This window comes from Athene noctua, chromosome 7, assembly GCF_965140245.1.
Source record: "Athene noctua chromosome 7, bAthNoc1.hap1.1, whole genome shotgun sequence".
Lineage (NCBI taxonomy): Eukaryota > Metazoa > Chordata > Aves > Strigiformes > Strigidae > Athene > Athene noctua.
In genome coordinates, this window is record NC_134043.1 from 21,224,465 (window position 1) to 21,242,491 (window position 18,027).

The 18,027-nt window shown below is 35.2% G+C and overlaps 1 protein-coding gene across 2 annotated transcripts in view; it reads right to left on the reverse strand.

Annotated features, from left to right (window-relative positions):
* TTC21B (tetratricopeptide repeat domain 21B) overlaps nt 1-18,027 on the reverse strand; it is a 42,147-nt gene that overhangs the window by 13,872 nt on the left and 10,248 nt on the right. For both annotated transcript variants that reach the window (XM_074910732.1, XM_074910733.1), the window contains 12 exons: nt 17,350-17,542; nt 16,220-16,317; nt 15,547-15,747; nt 13,644-13,773; nt 13,051-13,208; nt 11,574-11,798; nt 10,572-10,810; nt 10,178-10,250; nt 9,068-9,178; nt 5,808-5,946; nt 3,784-3,890; nt 1,077-1,265 (listed from right to left, as the gene is read on the reverse strand). In XM_074910732.1, the coding sequence (XP_074766833.1) occupies nt 1,077-1,265; nt 3,784-3,890; nt 5,808-5,946; nt 9,068-9,178; nt 10,178-10,250; nt 10,572-10,810; nt 11,574-11,798; nt 13,051-13,208; nt 13,644-13,773; nt 15,547-15,747; nt 16,220-16,317; nt 17,350-17,542 (1,863 nt within the window). The remainder of the gene's footprint in view (nt 1-1,076; nt 1,266-3,783; nt 3,891-5,807; nt 5,947-9,067; nt 9,179-10,177; nt 10,251-10,571; nt 10,811-11,573; nt 11,799-13,050; nt 13,209-13,643; nt 13,774-15,546; nt 15,748-16,219; nt 16,318-17,349; nt 17,543-18,027) is intronic.

Consider the following 18,027-nt stretch of genomic DNA (forward strand, 5'->3'; position numbering starts at 1 on the left):
CTTTGACACTGAATTACTGGGATGGCATACCACAAAAGCCATAGCTGTACCTGTACTATGACAGGCAGTTTCCTTGCTCTTAATGATGGAATGGGGAAGTAACCCTCTGAAGATTTTAGGGATGTTTTTATTTGTCTCCCAATTTATTTTTCTTCTCCTTCACAATTCTTACAAGATGCCATGAGGAAAGCCTGTCTCAAAGGTGCTGAAGCTGTAGCTTTAGGAAGGACCTACATTCTTGAAACCACAACACATGAGTTCCAGTATTAAAACAAGGTGATATACTGATAATTTAGCAGCTGGTGAATCGGATAGCTGTGCAATAAGAAGCAGCAAAATAAGATGTCTTCACATACACTTAAATATACACCACACTTATGCTAGAAAATCATGGAAATTTGACAAAAATTTTATTTATTTTTGGTGCTCATTCTAAATTTCTTAGCCTTTCGCTTCCCCCTCTCTTATCTCTAAAACGCAGGGCTGTGAAAGGAGAAGAAAGAGGGGAATAAAACTAAGCTCAATTTTACCATTTATCAATAGGCAGACTTGTGGGAAAGAGACAGTGCAGGGAGGAGAAAGCAGTGCAATAATCACTACTCAGCAACAGCAACATTTTGTGACTAAAGTCAGAATCCTACCAAGCCAGATAAAAGTCTAAAACTGCTAAAACAGATACAGAAGAGACAGAAACTGTCTGAACTGACTGAAATCTCTGGGACTTCATCCCAGAGAACAGGCAACAAGCAAGATTGAAACAATCTCCATTATTACTGTGCCGTACCTTACATGTCCTCAACTGGTACATGAGGATGGGCTCACTATATGATCTAATGGACAGCTCAGAGCACATACAGACCACCACTTGGATCAGGAGTTTGTGCAAGAGACAGAAATTAGCAGTACATACAACTATTTTGTCATGATAAGCAGTGGAGGGGAGAAAGTTCAAGGTTCTATATCATAAACCAGAAATAACTGCAAATATACTTCTGCACTGTGGATAATTGGAAAAATGTACTGTAGATATCAAAACTGAATAGAAATAAAAAAGGCAAAATAGTCGGCGAACTGACCTTGTTATCGGTTTCACAGTGAACAAGAGCCTCTTTGTAAAATTTAATTGCTTTTTCATAGTTTCGCTGGGCTGTAGAATGTTTTGCAATCTCAGCACAAATTTCAGCTGCTAACTGTTTCTGTGCAGGAACTGCATCCAGCTGTTCTGTTTGAGCCCGTTTAAGCACTCTGGCTTGCAATTCCCGAGCCTAGTGTGAGGAAAGGAGTAAGTCAGAAATTTTCAGGGGAATAAATTTTATATTATCTATTTTAAAATACCGTAACTAAATTTCTAAAAGGTTCTATAAGCACACTACGTATTTTATAGACAAAAAACCCCAAATAATAAAAAAGTGGGTGAAAATGTCTCCTCTATAAAAAAATTGATGAAAACAAGTAAAAAAAAACAAATCCCACCAATATCTCTCCCTTGACAACCTTTCTCAAACTGTCTTGCTTCCCCCAAATTCACATTAAAAACATGCTGAAAAGCAACCTAGTGTTCACCACTTTCAAGAAGATGAAATGCAGATTCTTGTAAAATGCTCCTTATGACAACTGCATGCCAATCCAATAATGTATAATCTATACTTTATAAAACATAACTTTGAGATAATCATACATACATTATTTTGTGAAACATAAGGAACAGGACATTAAAGCAATAAGCCAGGGAGGGATCCAGTTTACCCCGTGTGTACTTGAAGAAAAGGGTGGTATGAACAAGCTGATTTAATACTTCATCTAAGGAATATTTAGGTCAGATACATTCATGTGAATAAAGATGACACATTTTTATTGGTCTAAATCTCCCCTACATTTCTGTGTCTTGCATTATTTATAACTAACCTCTTCCCCAATTCAAATGCTTATGTTCCAGTTTATAATTACTAGCAGAGTTGTCTTACACCAGCATTTTTTGTGATTACATCATTGAACAATGCTTTTGCAAAAAGCAGTGCTTTTGCACACAAGCAAAAAACACCAAAGCAGTTTTGCTGCAAACTATTTTATCATCTTCATCAGTTCCCATTAAGAACTTCCTTAGTCTCCAAGCTACCTTTCCTTATCAAAAATATTCAGTAGAAGCGTTACATGCCTTTTTCTTTTTTTTCCTTAAAAATTAAGCTTTTGATAAAGCATATAAACAAGACCTCAAAGGCCAAAACCTAGAAGGTGTATGTACTTAACTCATTTATTAAGCACAGAAAACTCAGAGGAAAAAAAAAAAAAAAGGAAAAAACCTTCAAAATTTAGAGGTCCTTCATTTAGGAGTGATTAAGAACAGTCTAGCAGAAGCACAGAGGTAGAGCTCTGTCTTAACAGCAGATGTCCAAAAGAGGGCAGATAAGGAAATAGCTATGCTCAATTCTGATTATGCCTCACAAGTTTTCATTGATTTCAACTGGAATTCTAGCCAATTAACACACATAAGATACAAAACTCCTAGGGCAGAAAAAGGGTAACTATCTTAACATGGGAAGAAAAATCTCAGAGCTGCTTCGCTCACTTAGAAGTTCACAAGTGGAGGAGAAGGTAGCACTAATACTATTCTGCTTCTTCTCACTCCCCTACCATTTTGCCTAGCAGGGAAGGGGAATTAAAACACAAAAGTAAAATCTGGGTGGAACTTCTAACATCACTCTGAAAACCAAGGGAAGAAACCTGTTTAAGAGCCAATAACAGAGTCAAGCAGTTAGTCCTGCTGAAAAAATCAAAATACAGGTGGTTTTGTGTAAACAAATGAGGCAGTAAAAAGAAAAGGAGCAGGAAAATATTTCAAAGAGAACAGGTGTAAGGAAGGACACTTTTGAGGGCAGTAAGAAAAACAACAAAAGAAAAAAGGGAGAGAGACAAACACAAAGTTTTTGAAGTGTGACATGGCTGAAAGAATTAAACAAGTAAAGGAAAGCGTGAGAGAAGTAGGCTGCTCTGAGGGAAATTTACTAAAGGAGGATGAGGGAAAAAAAAGTTTTGAGAAAGAAAAAAGTACATTATAAGGAAAAAAGAAGCATTTAACAACAGATTAAATAGCAGTATTAGTAGGATTTTAACTCTTATGTACAATTATCTTTCTAATCAATCTACGTAATTTCTTGTCAGAAGATGCTATCAAGGCTTACTGTTTCTGTAACAAAGTAGAGGTACAATTGAAGGGAATGTACTGATCCAACCTCTTGCTCAGCCTTCGTGTTCAGAAAGCATTCTTCTAAATGGATTAAATTATCTCTAACTTCCACCATTGTTCTTTCAAGCCTCAGTCTAAGCTACAATATTCAACTCCAGGATGAACCGATCTCATTATTGCTATTTAAAACAAACAGTGGTGCCACAAAATGACAGGTAGGCACTGAAAGCTGTTTCAGGTTGTTCTATGAGTGGTGTTAAATGCTGAACTAAAGGTACATAACCTAGCTGTCCCCATAGCCGATTTTGGTTTCACCTGCTCTGCTACAACTATGTTCCACAGGCAAACGAAGGCATAAAACGAATGCAGGCTTCCAGTAAAAGCCTGCATTCTGATCTAAAATTCAGATAAAACTGCTCACAAAAAGCTTAGACTTTCTAACCACCATTTCACACCAGTCACTGGTGCTTTACCCCTACCGTGTATGAGTTTTACTCATTCACAAAAATATTACAGTTAGAATCTGGGATAAAAATGAAAACAGGGATAAAAGGGAGGACATTGCAAGCTTTCATAGTTTTTTTTGGTTTTCCCTTTACCTGTTGTAATGAAACAATAGCTTCATCAATCTTCTCCATTTTGCTGTAAATTTTTGCCAGAAGCACCTGGTAACGCCCATCTTCCATCAGAGAAGACAACTCATTAACTGTAAGAATTACATTAAACAGACATTATTCCTGTAAGAAATTATTCTGGTTAAGTCAAAGAAAGATGAAGCTCTCCACATGCTCTAGGCAAGAGCTTAAGTGAAAAGTTCACAGCTCAGTCTTATGTATTTAGGACTGTGATTTGACTGTTGTTTGACTGTGTTGTCAGTGGGCAAAGTAAACATTACAACCTACAAACAGATTTAACACTAAAAACACTGAAAGAAGCAAAAGGAATACAAAAAACCTGACTGTCTAGTCTATATGTATTCTCAGAAATATGAAAGAAAAGCTTTTGATTTAAGTGGACAGGAAATAAAGCCACTCCTGACATTTCTTGTTTAAATCCTCCTCAGAGGTGATGAAAAATATCCAAACTGCTTCACTGAATGCTACTGCACACCCAAAAAGCATAAGAATGTTTGATGAAATTTCTAGTCACGCCTTTCTTTTGTTACAGTCTGGAACAGACACAAATACGGTTATTTGAACTAAATATTTCAGTATCTACTCAAAAAGCAGCAATCTACTTTTGAATAATGGTTAAAATATATATATATATGCATAAAATAATATTTGAAAAATACAAGTTCTCCCTGGCTTGTACTCATGTTAATCTATTGACAAAGTGGTGTCTTGAGCACAGTTCCATGTTAATACATAAAAGCCACCAAAATCCAAGTTCTATCTTTACCAGAATTTTAAAAAATAAAAGTGAGTATATTGAGCTATACTCTATTAGCAAACTGTCTTCCAAGTGCTGCAGTTGTCACATGTTATTCCAAATCAGAGATTAGGCCATGTAGCCAACCATGTAAAATCATTCCTGCCAGTACATTTCCTATATTTTATTTTTCTTTCACAAATGCAGGATATTTTAGCATTACTAAAAAAAAAGATATTAAAGTGCTCAATAATTTTCCCAATCAGCCAATGGGATATACCTTTTTTTTTTTATGTGGAGAATGCATGTATATCAAAGATGTACAAAAGGGATATTGGATTGTATATATTTTTGTTTCATTGTAAAACGGAAGAGGAGATTTTGTAGTACATGGGGCAAACTGTATTTACTGCTAATTTATCTTTCCACACTAGAAGATCAAACTGTCTTGAGCATGATTATTAAGTTAGCCAGATCCTCAAAGGCTTAACTAAGACAGGAATATAACATTAAATGAGATGATTTTTTCAGTAAGAAGTAAACAAGACAGAAAACCAACACTGTCCTGCACAGTATGAAAGAGGAGTAAAATAGTGACAGAAGAAAAGCTTACAGAAAGGACTAGTAATAAGACTTGATAATACAGTTTCTGTATTCAGATAGACACAAAAGTTAACAAACACAATTAAACCACTGTAAAAAGACTTCCTTAAGGGCATGGCTCAATATCTCACATTGAACACATTAAAACTTCTTACTTGTCTTTTAACAAAAACAAGGGAAAAAATCCAAAAGTTTTATCTTTGTAAGTGCATATTCTTAACGTGTAAAAGGGGATCCTAAGAGACATCTTCAACCAGTTCAATCTCTTTGCTCTAAGGATACTGTGTAGCATTTACCACCTAAACAACCATTCCTAACAGCAGGAATGGCTCATCTCTACCTAATCAATTCACAATCAGAACATGTGTTAGCACAGAAGAGAAAGAACCTTGCATGTGTGCAGCTCTGATATTGTATTTACTGACTTCATCTAACCACAGATGTTCCAAGTTTAAAAGTCCTGGCAAAAGCACCTTTAAGTGCAAGTGAAGTTTATTTTAGAGTACATTTCTCATTTATCACTTAATAGTTTCCTGTGTTTTACAGTTAAAGAAGAAGTTTATATGGAACTTATTTATTCCTTAGAGTCACAGAGAAAACACAAACAGTAGAAATTGTATGTCTTGCTGTAAAGAAATAACATTCCTACCAGGCTCATGATTTAAAGCTTGCTGAAGTACTTTTTCTGCCTTTTCATACTGCTTCAGTTTCATTAAAAGCTCAGCCAAATCATAGCAAAGGAAATTCTGTTGACTGCTTCGCAATGCAGCCTCATAATAACTGATTGCCTAAAAAGAAGAAACAAAAATGTGATTATTATTTAAAGACATCTTAAAGGCAACAACCTTGCTACTCAGATATTTAATGATATGCTGCTTAGAGTTTTCTTTCTTCAGTTCTCTTGTAAGTGATTTCTAGTAAATACTGTATTAAAAAAAATGCTATTTAGTTGCAAGTTCAGGCTTCCAAACATGTAATGTCAAATTAAAGATAAATAGAATAATTAGAGCCCACATTCTGAGAAACATGCATTTACAAAGCCTAACAACATTATCACTTTCTATCTTTGACGGGATCGCTGCCAATTAAACTACATTTTCATTAGCTGCTGAAGTTTGATAATTCCATTCAGACTGGAGTTATAAAGTTTTGGTTTACTGTATGCAAGGGGCAAATATTTTCCCAAAGTCTACCTGCAAAACATGAGGATAAAAGTAGTAATGAAAAGTTTAAAAATACCAACTAAGCATAATCTTAATAGAAAGGAGTCTTCTCACTTTGCATTTTTAAACATAAAAACTGACAATCATAACAATTAAAAAAGTCAAATATTTACTCAAGAAAAAAAGCAATGTTAATGGATCAATAAACTATTATTCCCTAAGTTTAAAAAAACTCCCCTTCAAATAACAACTTAAATAGTCTTGAAATAGGATGTTACTTTTCTTAAGTAAAGGGAAAAATGAGAACTAGAATTATGTTGAAAATTTACATTTCCAAAATGAATTTGAAATATTTTATTAACTTTCATTGTTTTAAAACATAAGATGTTTTAACATGCTTAATAATGCACATATGAGGCAGGTTACCAATTTAGGCTTAAGCATCCTAAGCATAATATAGGTGAAGTTGCAAAATAAAAAAATCAAAGTCCATAAAACACCCATCATGATATAGATTACAAGTTTTTCTGTAACTGCTCAAGGAACCCTCAGAGTACATTAGATTATTATACATACACTAAAAATGTCTGAAGTATCATGGAGCAATACAGGAATCATATACTGAGCTGCTTGTAATGCTGACTTAATCAGAAGCAAGTGAAAATTCTAACACAAAACACAATTTGGACACACCCTCCAGTAGTTTGAGGTTGCCCAAATAAAATCATTTGCTCCTTCCAAGTTTTCCCCATTTTTCTTCTGGTTTTCCTACAATAAGTTAAAGCCTCTGTTACTACTGTCCTAGCCAATGTTAAGGCTAGGAGATGCAGTAAAACTGAGTCAATGGAGAAGTAATGAAACATGGTTTTGAGTTCAGGCCCAAAACCACATAAACTGCAAGTCACCAGAACTACAATTCACCAGGTGTGTATCCACCAGCATGTAACTGTGCCTTTGGCCAGATATTTTGAAGGGCATCTACCAACAAACTCACTTTCAAGATAAAAAAACTGTTTAGTGCTTTAAAGTGAAAGGCTTTCTTCTATCCAACCTGAAAACAGTATAAGTGCAGCTGACTAATCACCTTACACATATGCAAGAACCTGCTCATACATCACAAATATACATCACAAAGACCGTATATTCCCTGGAACAACACACTGAATATTTCACATTCAACATGGTAAGAAAGGAATCTGTAGAAGGATTTCTATGCAACAGCACTTCCTAGTCACTGCTTCGTAACTTGTTTGGTTATTAATGCTCCTGAAAAAAAATCTATTAGGGCCAGAAGACAGAGACGTTTTGGGTTTTCTCCATGGGGCTAACACCATGTTTCTTCTTAGTCAACCTGCTGGCACAATGGTAATAAACATGCAAATTTAAACAGGCAAGATGGCATAGTGGAATGTGCAGGTGTCACTTAATCTGAGTTGGTAATACACAAACTCAGACTGGAACCTTCAATTAGTATTAAACCTGACAAGAAGTGATGATGAGAGTGAACAGTCCCATCCTGAATCCAATGCAGAAAATAGATTCCGTGAAATCATAGACTCGTTCGGGCTGGCAAGGGCCTTAAAGATCATCTACTTCCAACCCCCTGCAGGGACACCTTCCACTAGCCCAGGTTGCTCAAAGCCCCGTCCAACCTGGCCTTGAACACTGCCAGGGAGGGGGCAGCCACAGCTTTTCTGGGCAACCTCTGCCAGTGTCTCACCACCCTCACAGTAAAGAATTTCTTCCTTATATCTCATCTAAATCTTCCCTCTTTCAGTTTAAAACCATTAGCCCTCGTACTATCCCTACACCCCCTGATGAAGAGTCCCTCCCCATCTTTCCTGTAGCCCCCTGTAAGTACCGGAAGGCTGCTCTAAGGTCTCCCCAGAGGCTTCTCTTCTCCAGGCTGAACAATCCAAACTCTCTCAGCCTGTCCTCACAGGGGAGGTGCTCCAGCCCCCTGATCATCTTCGTGGCCCTCCTCCTAACTCCTGCCAGGTCCAAAAGTGACAGAGACACCATTATTTGAAATAACTTCTGTAAGTACAGAGGAAGATAGTGCTAAGCATTTATGGGAGAGGTGCTGCTGAAGAAAAGCACAGAGCCATTTCTCTTGGTCTTACAGCTTGTTATTTCAATACAAGTGACTAGAAAAAAGAGCAGATACTGAAAATTAGGAAGTTGGCACTGATTCCTCTGCAATTTAAACTTGTCTATCAATTCATGTCAAAGCCTCTTGTACCGAATGTACATACCAGCTTGGGAAGATGGTTTCTTCCAAAAAAGAAATTAGAAACTCTCAGCTTCTGTCACAGCACATATGCATAAGAGTACTGTAAGCACAAAACAGTTAAGTCTTTTTGGCAACATGGAAACTATTTAAGAATACTGTATTAAAGGACTCTGTGAGATGTAAACAAAACATAAAAGACCCAAGTTCAAGATTTCTGTATGTAAGCACTAAGGGTAAAATCACACCATTTCCCCAGCACTACAGCCCTGCTTGCTTCCTTTCCAGGCTGTCCCAAAATACTTTCTTCGCTTCCCTGTCCTGTGCAAGAGCCACATAGCTTACTGAACAGATATTCTGAAGGGGATCTACAAACTTAGTTTCAGGATAAAAAGTCTGTTTAGCACTTTAAAGTGAAATGCTTCTACCCAACCTGAAAACAAAATTAGGCAAAGCCCACATGTTGACAATAACAGACACAATATTAATTAGTCTAATACAGTACTTAGAGAATACCTTTGAATAGTTATGCGTTTTGATTAAGGCTTTTCCAATTTTACTTGCTAAAGCTGGATCTTTTGGATTTTTCTTCAAGGCCTGCTCGTAGACTTCTATGGCTTCATCGGGCTTCAACAGTAGAAGATAAAAACACAGAAGTCAAGAATTAAGATAAAAGGTGTATGAAGAAAACTACATCTGGTAACACCTCCAGGATTGACTGTCAAGGTCAAGTACTACTGGTTCATAAGCTAAAATGCCTCTGAGAGAAGGTCACTATGAAACTGAAGGAAGTGTAAAGCCCATGTAAATTTACATTTCCATGCTAATCAAGAATGGGGAGAGAACTTGGCAAAGAGTTTGAATTAATGTGATTCTTTTTCCACTGAAATTTCTCTACTACTAATTTCACTAGTTAACAAACTTATGAAAATTTATTACTGTGTTGGACAACCATCCATTTCTCTCCTCTAGCCATGTTATAGCAGATCTAAATAAATTCCCTCTGGCTTTATTGTTCTTTACTAAAGGGAAAACTACACATAAACATTAATAAGTAAACAACCATTAATCACGTAGAGATCCCAAACTAACAATCTAAACTATTAGTTGCATGTCCTAACCCTTTCAAAATATGAACTTAAATGTGCATCCTTCAAATTCCTATCTCCACTTGACTGCACTGTCTTCTACAAACACTGAATAACATTTCCAGTTCATCAGGAAATCAAAGGATATAAAAAATATAGAGAGATTCAATAATTTAAGATTTTTAAATAAAACTTTTAGTATGACAAACAAGTTACTTAGAATTATTCTAAGCTTCAGAACTCTTCTAAACATCTTCAACTTCTTTCTGAATTTAATTTAGCTCTCACTTTAAATTTTGTTAGTCTTACAGGTCAATGTTCTGGATAAAACTCCCTCCTTGACTTTCACCTAGTTATTGGAAGAAATGCATTTTCAAGATCTTTTTCTTTGAACTTAGAACAGTTACATTTGTAGCCAGTAATTATGTTTTCTTACATCCTAAAGCAGTTTCTGTTTGCCAACTACCAATCAATTGTCTCAACTTGCCAATGTCAACAAATGACTCAATCATTCTATTCATCTCTAGCAAGCACTTACCTCTTGAATATTCATGTATGCATCACCAAGAAGAAGAAAAGTATGAGCACTTGGCAGTTTTTCTACTAGGTCTCTGGAAACAGAAGACAGAACCTTGCTTAATATTTAACATGTCAATATAGGTATCTAAACAAAAAATAGGGCACAACACTTTTATCCTCTGCAGATTTTAGTTTTTATTTCTGAATAAAAATATTTCTAAAACCAAATATCTGAGATATTTTTCCAAAATAGGGCTTCCAATTGCTGTTTTAAAGTGTTACAACACTTACTTAAATGAATTCATTATGTCACTAAACATTTCTGACTTATTGTAGTAGAAAGGGAAAAAATGAGCTCACCATGATACCATTGAACATCTACGAAAACATACACGCACACCACAAACTTTTACCTATAGCAGCCAGCATATAACTTCTTATCTTTCCTGTACTGAAGATAAATATCTGCCATTTTTACTTTAGCTTGTACAAAGTAAGGCTGCTCAGGTGTAATATTTCGGAGCATAGTCAAGGCTTGTTCAACATCTCCTTGAGCAATTGCCAAATCTGCATTTGCAATCACAACTCTTAGTTCCTCAGGAGTTCCAGAAAATTCATTTATGGCATCTTGCAGTATTATAGCAGCTTCATGCTGCAAATAATAAAACCAATAGAATTAATGTATTTCCTGTTGCTGAACAACCAAAAATTAAGACATCGTAAGCAAATAAATGTCTAGGGCATTACACAAACCAACCAAAAAAACCACAAAAACACCCCAATCCACAGGATCTGTTTGTTTTGCTAAAACATTTAAAATGTTTTGTTCCTCTTGATTTTGTAAATAAAATTTGTGTGATATGAACTACCAGAAAAAGTTTGAGTAGAGAAAATAACATTTGCATTGCATATATACAAGGAATTGCTCAAAATTTAACTGGACAATGCCTTCAGCACCTTGCTCTAAGAAGTCCTGCTTTCAGCCAGATGACCTCCAGAGGCTTCTTCCAATTACATGATCGTATGGCTTCTCTTATATATATCTGTAGTTTTCTACGGGTTATAAAGATACAGCTGATAGTAAGGATTCTGCTACACAAAGATAAGGGCATGATCCAAAAATATTTCTAATAGCATTGTGACAGCAAAATAGGAATCTAGGTGCTGGCAAATGAATATCAACAGTATCTCCTCCTCGAGATAGAGCACCTGCAAGTAGGTTTTTCTTCTCTGTACAATTTAAGGTACAAGCTGTCAAGCCAGATATTAACATCTTGGAAATGTTACCAAGCAAATCTTCTTGGTAAAAGAAATTATGGTTTTCTATTCCAAACTAATGAGGATAGCCACTTCTGTTAATGGGAAGAGGAAACTGTTTTGAGGTGTATTATGTCTTAACAAGTTTGCCATCTTACCGGTTCTCCATTCAAACGATGAGCTTCTACTAACTCTAGGAAGACAGACACACGATCACTTGCATCAATTTCAATTTTTTTCCCTTTTGTTTTTGAGGAAGCTGTAGGTTTTCTCATTCCAGGCAAATTCTTTGCCATCTGTAAAGTCTTAATAGCTTCTGATAATTCCCCCATCTTCTTCTGGGTTTGGGCCTTAATTAAGTGATAAATAGGATGTTCTCTCACCTAAAAAAATACATAACAATATAAGGAGCTTCCAAATTTTATGTTATGCATAGTATTCAAACCCTTTTAAAGACTTTTTTTTTTTTAAATATTGACCTTGGTTCCTTCTTCCCTCCAAATATATCAGTTTTCAATTTCAGTAATTTACTCATGAAAATGTTAGAACTTGCAAAGAGTATGCAAACTAGTAATTAAGTTTTTAATTAAAAAAAAGAAAAACTATTACATGAGATGAGACTTTGGGGTAGAAAAACATTCATTACAGAATTATTTGAAACTAGACTGAATCTTAAGGGATTCTGAGAATCTCCCACACTGCTGTATGCACACTTCATCAGGCTATTAATAAAATAAGTATACAATAATTACTTGGCACAAGTTCTGCCTGCCATTTCGCCACCTTCTTAAAACATATATCACATGAAAAGGGAATGTCGATAAGGGAAATGTAACTGTGCACAGAGTTGCAAGCACCTCAGTGTTTCCTAACTAGGTAATTAATGCTCAGCTTTCTTGCATCAGCTGGAGGATGGAACCAAGATGGGAGCATGCTTGCAAGGTAGTTTGTCACTTTTCAGCTAAGCTCTGTCAAGAGACTTAGCACAACTCAGACCTAGTGAGTGCTGTATAGAGTGTTCCCAACTTGGTGTTAATCCTACATAAAGTTCCACTGATGCCAACAAATCAAAAATCCCATACTGCAATGTATTAGCTCCAAGATATAAAACTGGTGAGGACCACCGCAAAACAGTGAGTTTTCTAATACCGTACTTAATTTACCAAATTTGCTCCTGAAGGGACAGAAAAGATAGACAAAGATATGACTTAACTCCAGACCCCCTCTGATCCCCCCATGCATTTGTGCACATCTTCATTAGCAAGCACATCTGTGCAAAAAGTCTAGAAAAAAGACTGGATCACTTTTCAAGTCCTATGTTGGCTTTTAAAGACTGTTGCAAGGTTAGTCTGGAAGTACAAATGTTTTTCATATTTATTTAAGGATTTGAGAACAAGCTACCATTTTGTTCCTTTGTATTTCAAAACTATTTCAATACATTGTAATAAGGTATTACTTTTGTCCTTATGGTCATTTCTTAGATAAATATTCAGATAACACATTCATATAAACATTTAGATAGTAAACTTGTAGTGAAAGTCATAAAAATATCAGTTTAAAAATTATTATATACAAAACCATGTCACTTCAGATGGTTGACCAAATAAAATGGTTTCATTTTTCTGTCCAACTCACCTCAAAATTGTAGCTCAGACAAAGTTCCAAGGATTGAGAACATAGTTTAGTATTGTTTTGAGCCAAATACACCTGGGCCATCAGTAAGTGTGCATCTGCATAAGAAGGATTTCTCTCAAGACAGTAATGTAGATTATTATAGGCTGCTTCAATATCCCCTAGGAAGTTAAAAAAGTGCAAAAGTAGTTGATATGAAGTACAGAGGTTAAATAAAGAGCATTTATTAATTATTCACCAATTTATTTTTTCTTAATACATGTGAGCATTTAGTGAGTAAACTCATATATGAAGTGTTATGTGGCTATAAAATGAAATCAAAGCCAGGTCAAAGGTAAAGTATCTTTCCATTGTTTCATCTGTAAATCAATCAATAAGTGATCTTTTTTGGAAGCAACAGTGTAAAAAATACCATATTTATGTGTCTGTACAATTAAGATATGCTCATACAAATCAAAAAAAAGGCAGTGCAAATGCTCTTCACTTGGCTGTAAAGCAGTGTCCTGTAGTGAAAGAAAAATATTCATTACGATTTAAAAGTGTGAAATTAACTTTTTATATTAAATAAACTAAATAGGTAAATAGCTAAACATTACCTGACAAGTATTTCACTTTTGCAATTAAAAAAACAGCTTGATGAAGACCAGGCACGGTTTTTACCACAGTTTCAAGAACAGAAGCACAGTGCTTGAGAAGTGGTGAAGGAGACCGCCCAGGACTTCCAGGCTAGGAGTAAGAAATAAAACACAAATAACAAAAAACAACACTCCAGTTGACAGGTTTTGAACTTCATTTTCATTTTAAGTCTCAGCTTCACTTTAAACTCAAATGAGCAACAGCAAAGCATTGTTATTTTCTTCAGCCCAAAAAGCTGTCAGCTGTCATTGTGAAGAAATACAAAAGTATGTTTTAAATTTAATGGGGCAACTTCACGATATCAGCAGGAACACAAGACAGCCTCATGGACTTCAAGGATGATAAAACACTTCAGACCTGACATAAGCTGAAGAGTCAGTCCATAAACATCTGGCAACATTGAATTACAATCGCAATTCATTCAACACAACGGTGAATTGAACTAAATTTCAAGAGAGCTGAAGTTGGAATGAATGACTAGAAGGATGAGAAGAAAAGGTTCTGGTCCTGTCCTCCTACCCTCACATTCCACGCCACAGAACATATCCATATTGCTAGCAGCAAACTGAAAGTATCAGCTGAAAAATAGCTACCTTCATGTGAACTGCCAGTGCAATGTACCACATTTTAGTTCCTCATTATCAGAAATGTTGCTCACTTCCCTCTGTTACTTTAGCTAGTTATTAATTGTTCTACAAAAAAACAGAAAAGGCAACCTAAAGATCTTTCTGTTCACAGCTAACATTTCCACAGAACCCATGCCATGGGGAAGCTGCAATCCACTATCAAACTGGAAGCCTCCACCACCTGGCTAAACTACTCACTTTCTAATACCATAAATTCCTTTTTGCAATAAAGGAATAATGAAACTTCAGAAAAATCCTACCGTTAGTTTTACAAACCGATCTACAGACAATAGTTCAGGAAAACCAGTTCTCATTCCAAATTAAAAATCCATCATTGACAGTAAGTACTCAATAGAATGACATTTTTTATTTATCTCCATCTGTAACATGAAAATTGTCATTGTTACTGATGACTTTCGAACATTACCATTTCAAACATTACCAGTTCATTATAGATGGTGGGACAGATCACAACAATGGAAAACTACTTGTCTGCCTGTTAGATTTTAAAACTATACATAAATATACATTAGGTTAGAAATCAGCTAATGACAGGATAACAAAAGTTGGCTCTCAGCTATTTCAGAACAATAACTTATTTAAGGAAGACACAATTTAAAGAAACTTTAAATGCTTTTCTTCTGCTCTAGATATGTCAGGTCCCTGTTCAATTTAAGTTCTACATGCTCTTGCTGCCAAAACTAGCACAAGCAAATTCAGTCACAGAAGATTAGCCATCTAAGAAAGTGAGATTCTTCTTTGGATTTTTTAATAATAAAGTAGTATTCCACTGATTTTTACCAACACACAAAAGAAATTGAAACGAAAGAATGTGTATATTGAAAAGATACCCTGAGTTGACAAAAATATTTCAAGAATAGGATTGTCAATGTGAACATCCTAGTTTCATATTGAGATAGCCCTGTTCACTGTATTGCTACAGTTTTCTGATCAAGAGATACTGAAAAAGTATAAATACACACACAGAGTGCATTAAACAAATAACCCAAGTTTCCTCAGGTGTCATTATAGCAACTTGCTTACTTCAAGAGAAATGTATTTTCATAGTTATTTTGATTAACTACTGGTGTAATATCTTAAAACACACTTTTACTTCAAACAAATTCACATTTTAAGAGGGGAAATCTCTAGATTTTTGCTTCATGATTAACTGATCTCAGAATGAAATCCAAGAATAATTTCCATTTTCAGACAGATGTGTTCTACAGCTGCTTACCTGTGATGGGCAAAAATTAAGATATTCCCTAATGATTTCTAGCAAGAAATCAGGGTTTAATTTTTCAAAATATTCCACTCCAAGAGGAAAACCATGCAAAGATGAAAAGTGAGTATCCAGAACGTCATTCAATAAAGCAATAACTTCTTCCTGTCTCTTATGCTTTTTCATAGCTAGGACTGCACGCAAGAAAGATAATTCCTGCAGAAAAGAAGAAAAAAAATATTTTCCATATTCCAATATGTTAATCTGTTACTCATACAGTACTACATAACTATTATGTTAGCCATTTTTTCTTTATATTTAGGTATACTGTAAGACATGTAGTTACCGTATCAATGCATTCCTTTAATTTGTGCAAGAAGCTCTAAATTTTTCTGAGCGCAAAATCCTGAAAATAATATCCCTCCATTCCTGATGTTTCAAACTTATTTTCAGAGATAAAGCACTGCCAGAAGGCAATGATGGTTTTGTTCTGCAAGCAAACAGCCTTGTGTTGCAGTCAGGCAACACATTAACTTAGACTGATAGGAAGAAAAACTGAAATTTAGATTTAATGGTACTCCATGAAGATTGCTCTGTTGAAGTGACTGAAATATAGAACGTGAAGTAGCTAGTAGACCACAATTGAGATTGTAATCAAAGTATTTTAATGAAGGAAGATGTCTCCTACCCCAGATTTCCCAATGGACTGTTGAATTTCATTAAGAAACTCCAACTGCTGCTCTGCATCTTCTAACTGCCCTTGTATTAGTTGACAACGGATAATTCCTGTAACATATTTAAACATTTTATTGCAGATTTGTCTTCCTAGTAAGGCACATGCTTTGTTTTCCAGAATTATAATAACTTTTTGTCTTCTCAACCTCTTCATGAAGTGGTGATATGAGAAGAAAGTATAGATCAAGACTTCTGGTAATGCAGATTTTATGTACTTAGAAACACATAAGACAGATGATACACAGTTGATACATTAATATATGCAATGCCAAGAGCAGTTTTCATGGGAAGATGTCGTCTCTTATGTTACAAAGTTTAAAACAGTAGATCTTCAACTTGTTCTAGACTAAGTAGAAGCACCATAAAGTTTAGCTTCTAAATTCAGAACAAGAAGTAAAATGACATTTAAAAAAAACCCCCATACATCCCAACCACACGCACAACCACTCCTACCCTCTAAATTTTTCATACTAGTTGAAGTTTCAGGTTAGAAAGCAATAGCCTAGTCAAGGAGAAAAATTCAGGGGAAAATCTGTGAAGCAAGTATGCCACACTTACTCTCCATTTTCTTGACAGCAATTGGACTTTATCAAAATTAATTTTTTTTTTTTTCAAAGAACATAACACGTACATCAAAAGTATCAGATGTTTTGACTTCATTATGTTTTTCAATCTAATTTAGACACATATGTAGCCACAGACTGCTTGTTCTATCAACTGCTCTTGAATTTTTTATTTTTGCAGTGCCTAAGAGTTCTCTATAGTTCTTAGGCACTATAGAAATAAAAGAAAGTTTTTAAAAAATAAAAATACAGCCACATCTCTGTCCTTATTATTACTTCGGGAATTCTAATTTAAAAGAGAAAAGTTTCATTTTTCACAAGGAATACCAAAATACATATCCACTGAGGAGAAACTGTTGCTACAAGGAAGACAGCATAACATCAATCAGGCAGTACTGTCTAATGCTCCTGTTCTAATAGTTCTACAATTTCCTAGTAGCAGTAGTAAGGAAAACTTGATCAAAAAAGCACTGTCTGTGTCTTAAGACCAGAAAAAACAGAAGAAACTGTAAGACCTTACCAGTTAGTGCAGAAACACTTGTTTCATCAAGTGTCATAGCAGCCTTGTACCACTTTAAAGCTTCTTTCACTTTCCCTTGCAAAATCATTTGGTAGCCAAGTTCAGTAGCAAATTCTGCATTGTCAGATGCCAAATCAGATGCTCTTTCAACTAAGGCTTGTGTATGTTGAAGGATGAGCTGGTTCCGGCCACACTAATGGTAAGAATAATCTTTAAACCTTAAGTTTATTTTATTTTTCAGATTCACGTAGAACAACACACCAAGTATTGCTGTAGCAGTTGAGACAACAACTTCTCATATAAGACTAATGTAATCTGTAGTAATTATACAAAAATTGCGACATTAAAGTGTGCTGGAGTCAAACATAAATATACAGTATCATACAGTAAGGAATAGTTGATAGCTGCTTTGAATGCTTCCTTAAAATGGTTCTGATAAATACAAAGATTAAAGAAACCTTCAGTTTCATTCTTGTCACATTCTTACATTAAGGATATAGTTGGTGGACATTTGAGTGTAATTTCCATTGGAAACCTGTTTCTCATTTAAAAGCAAGCAGTAAAAACATTTTTAAAAAGAGATGGCTTAAGTATTGTAATTCATACTGAATGTAAAACTTCAAAAACATAGTTACCAAAGGCTACACAATGTAGTATATTTCAATTGTCTACAATCTT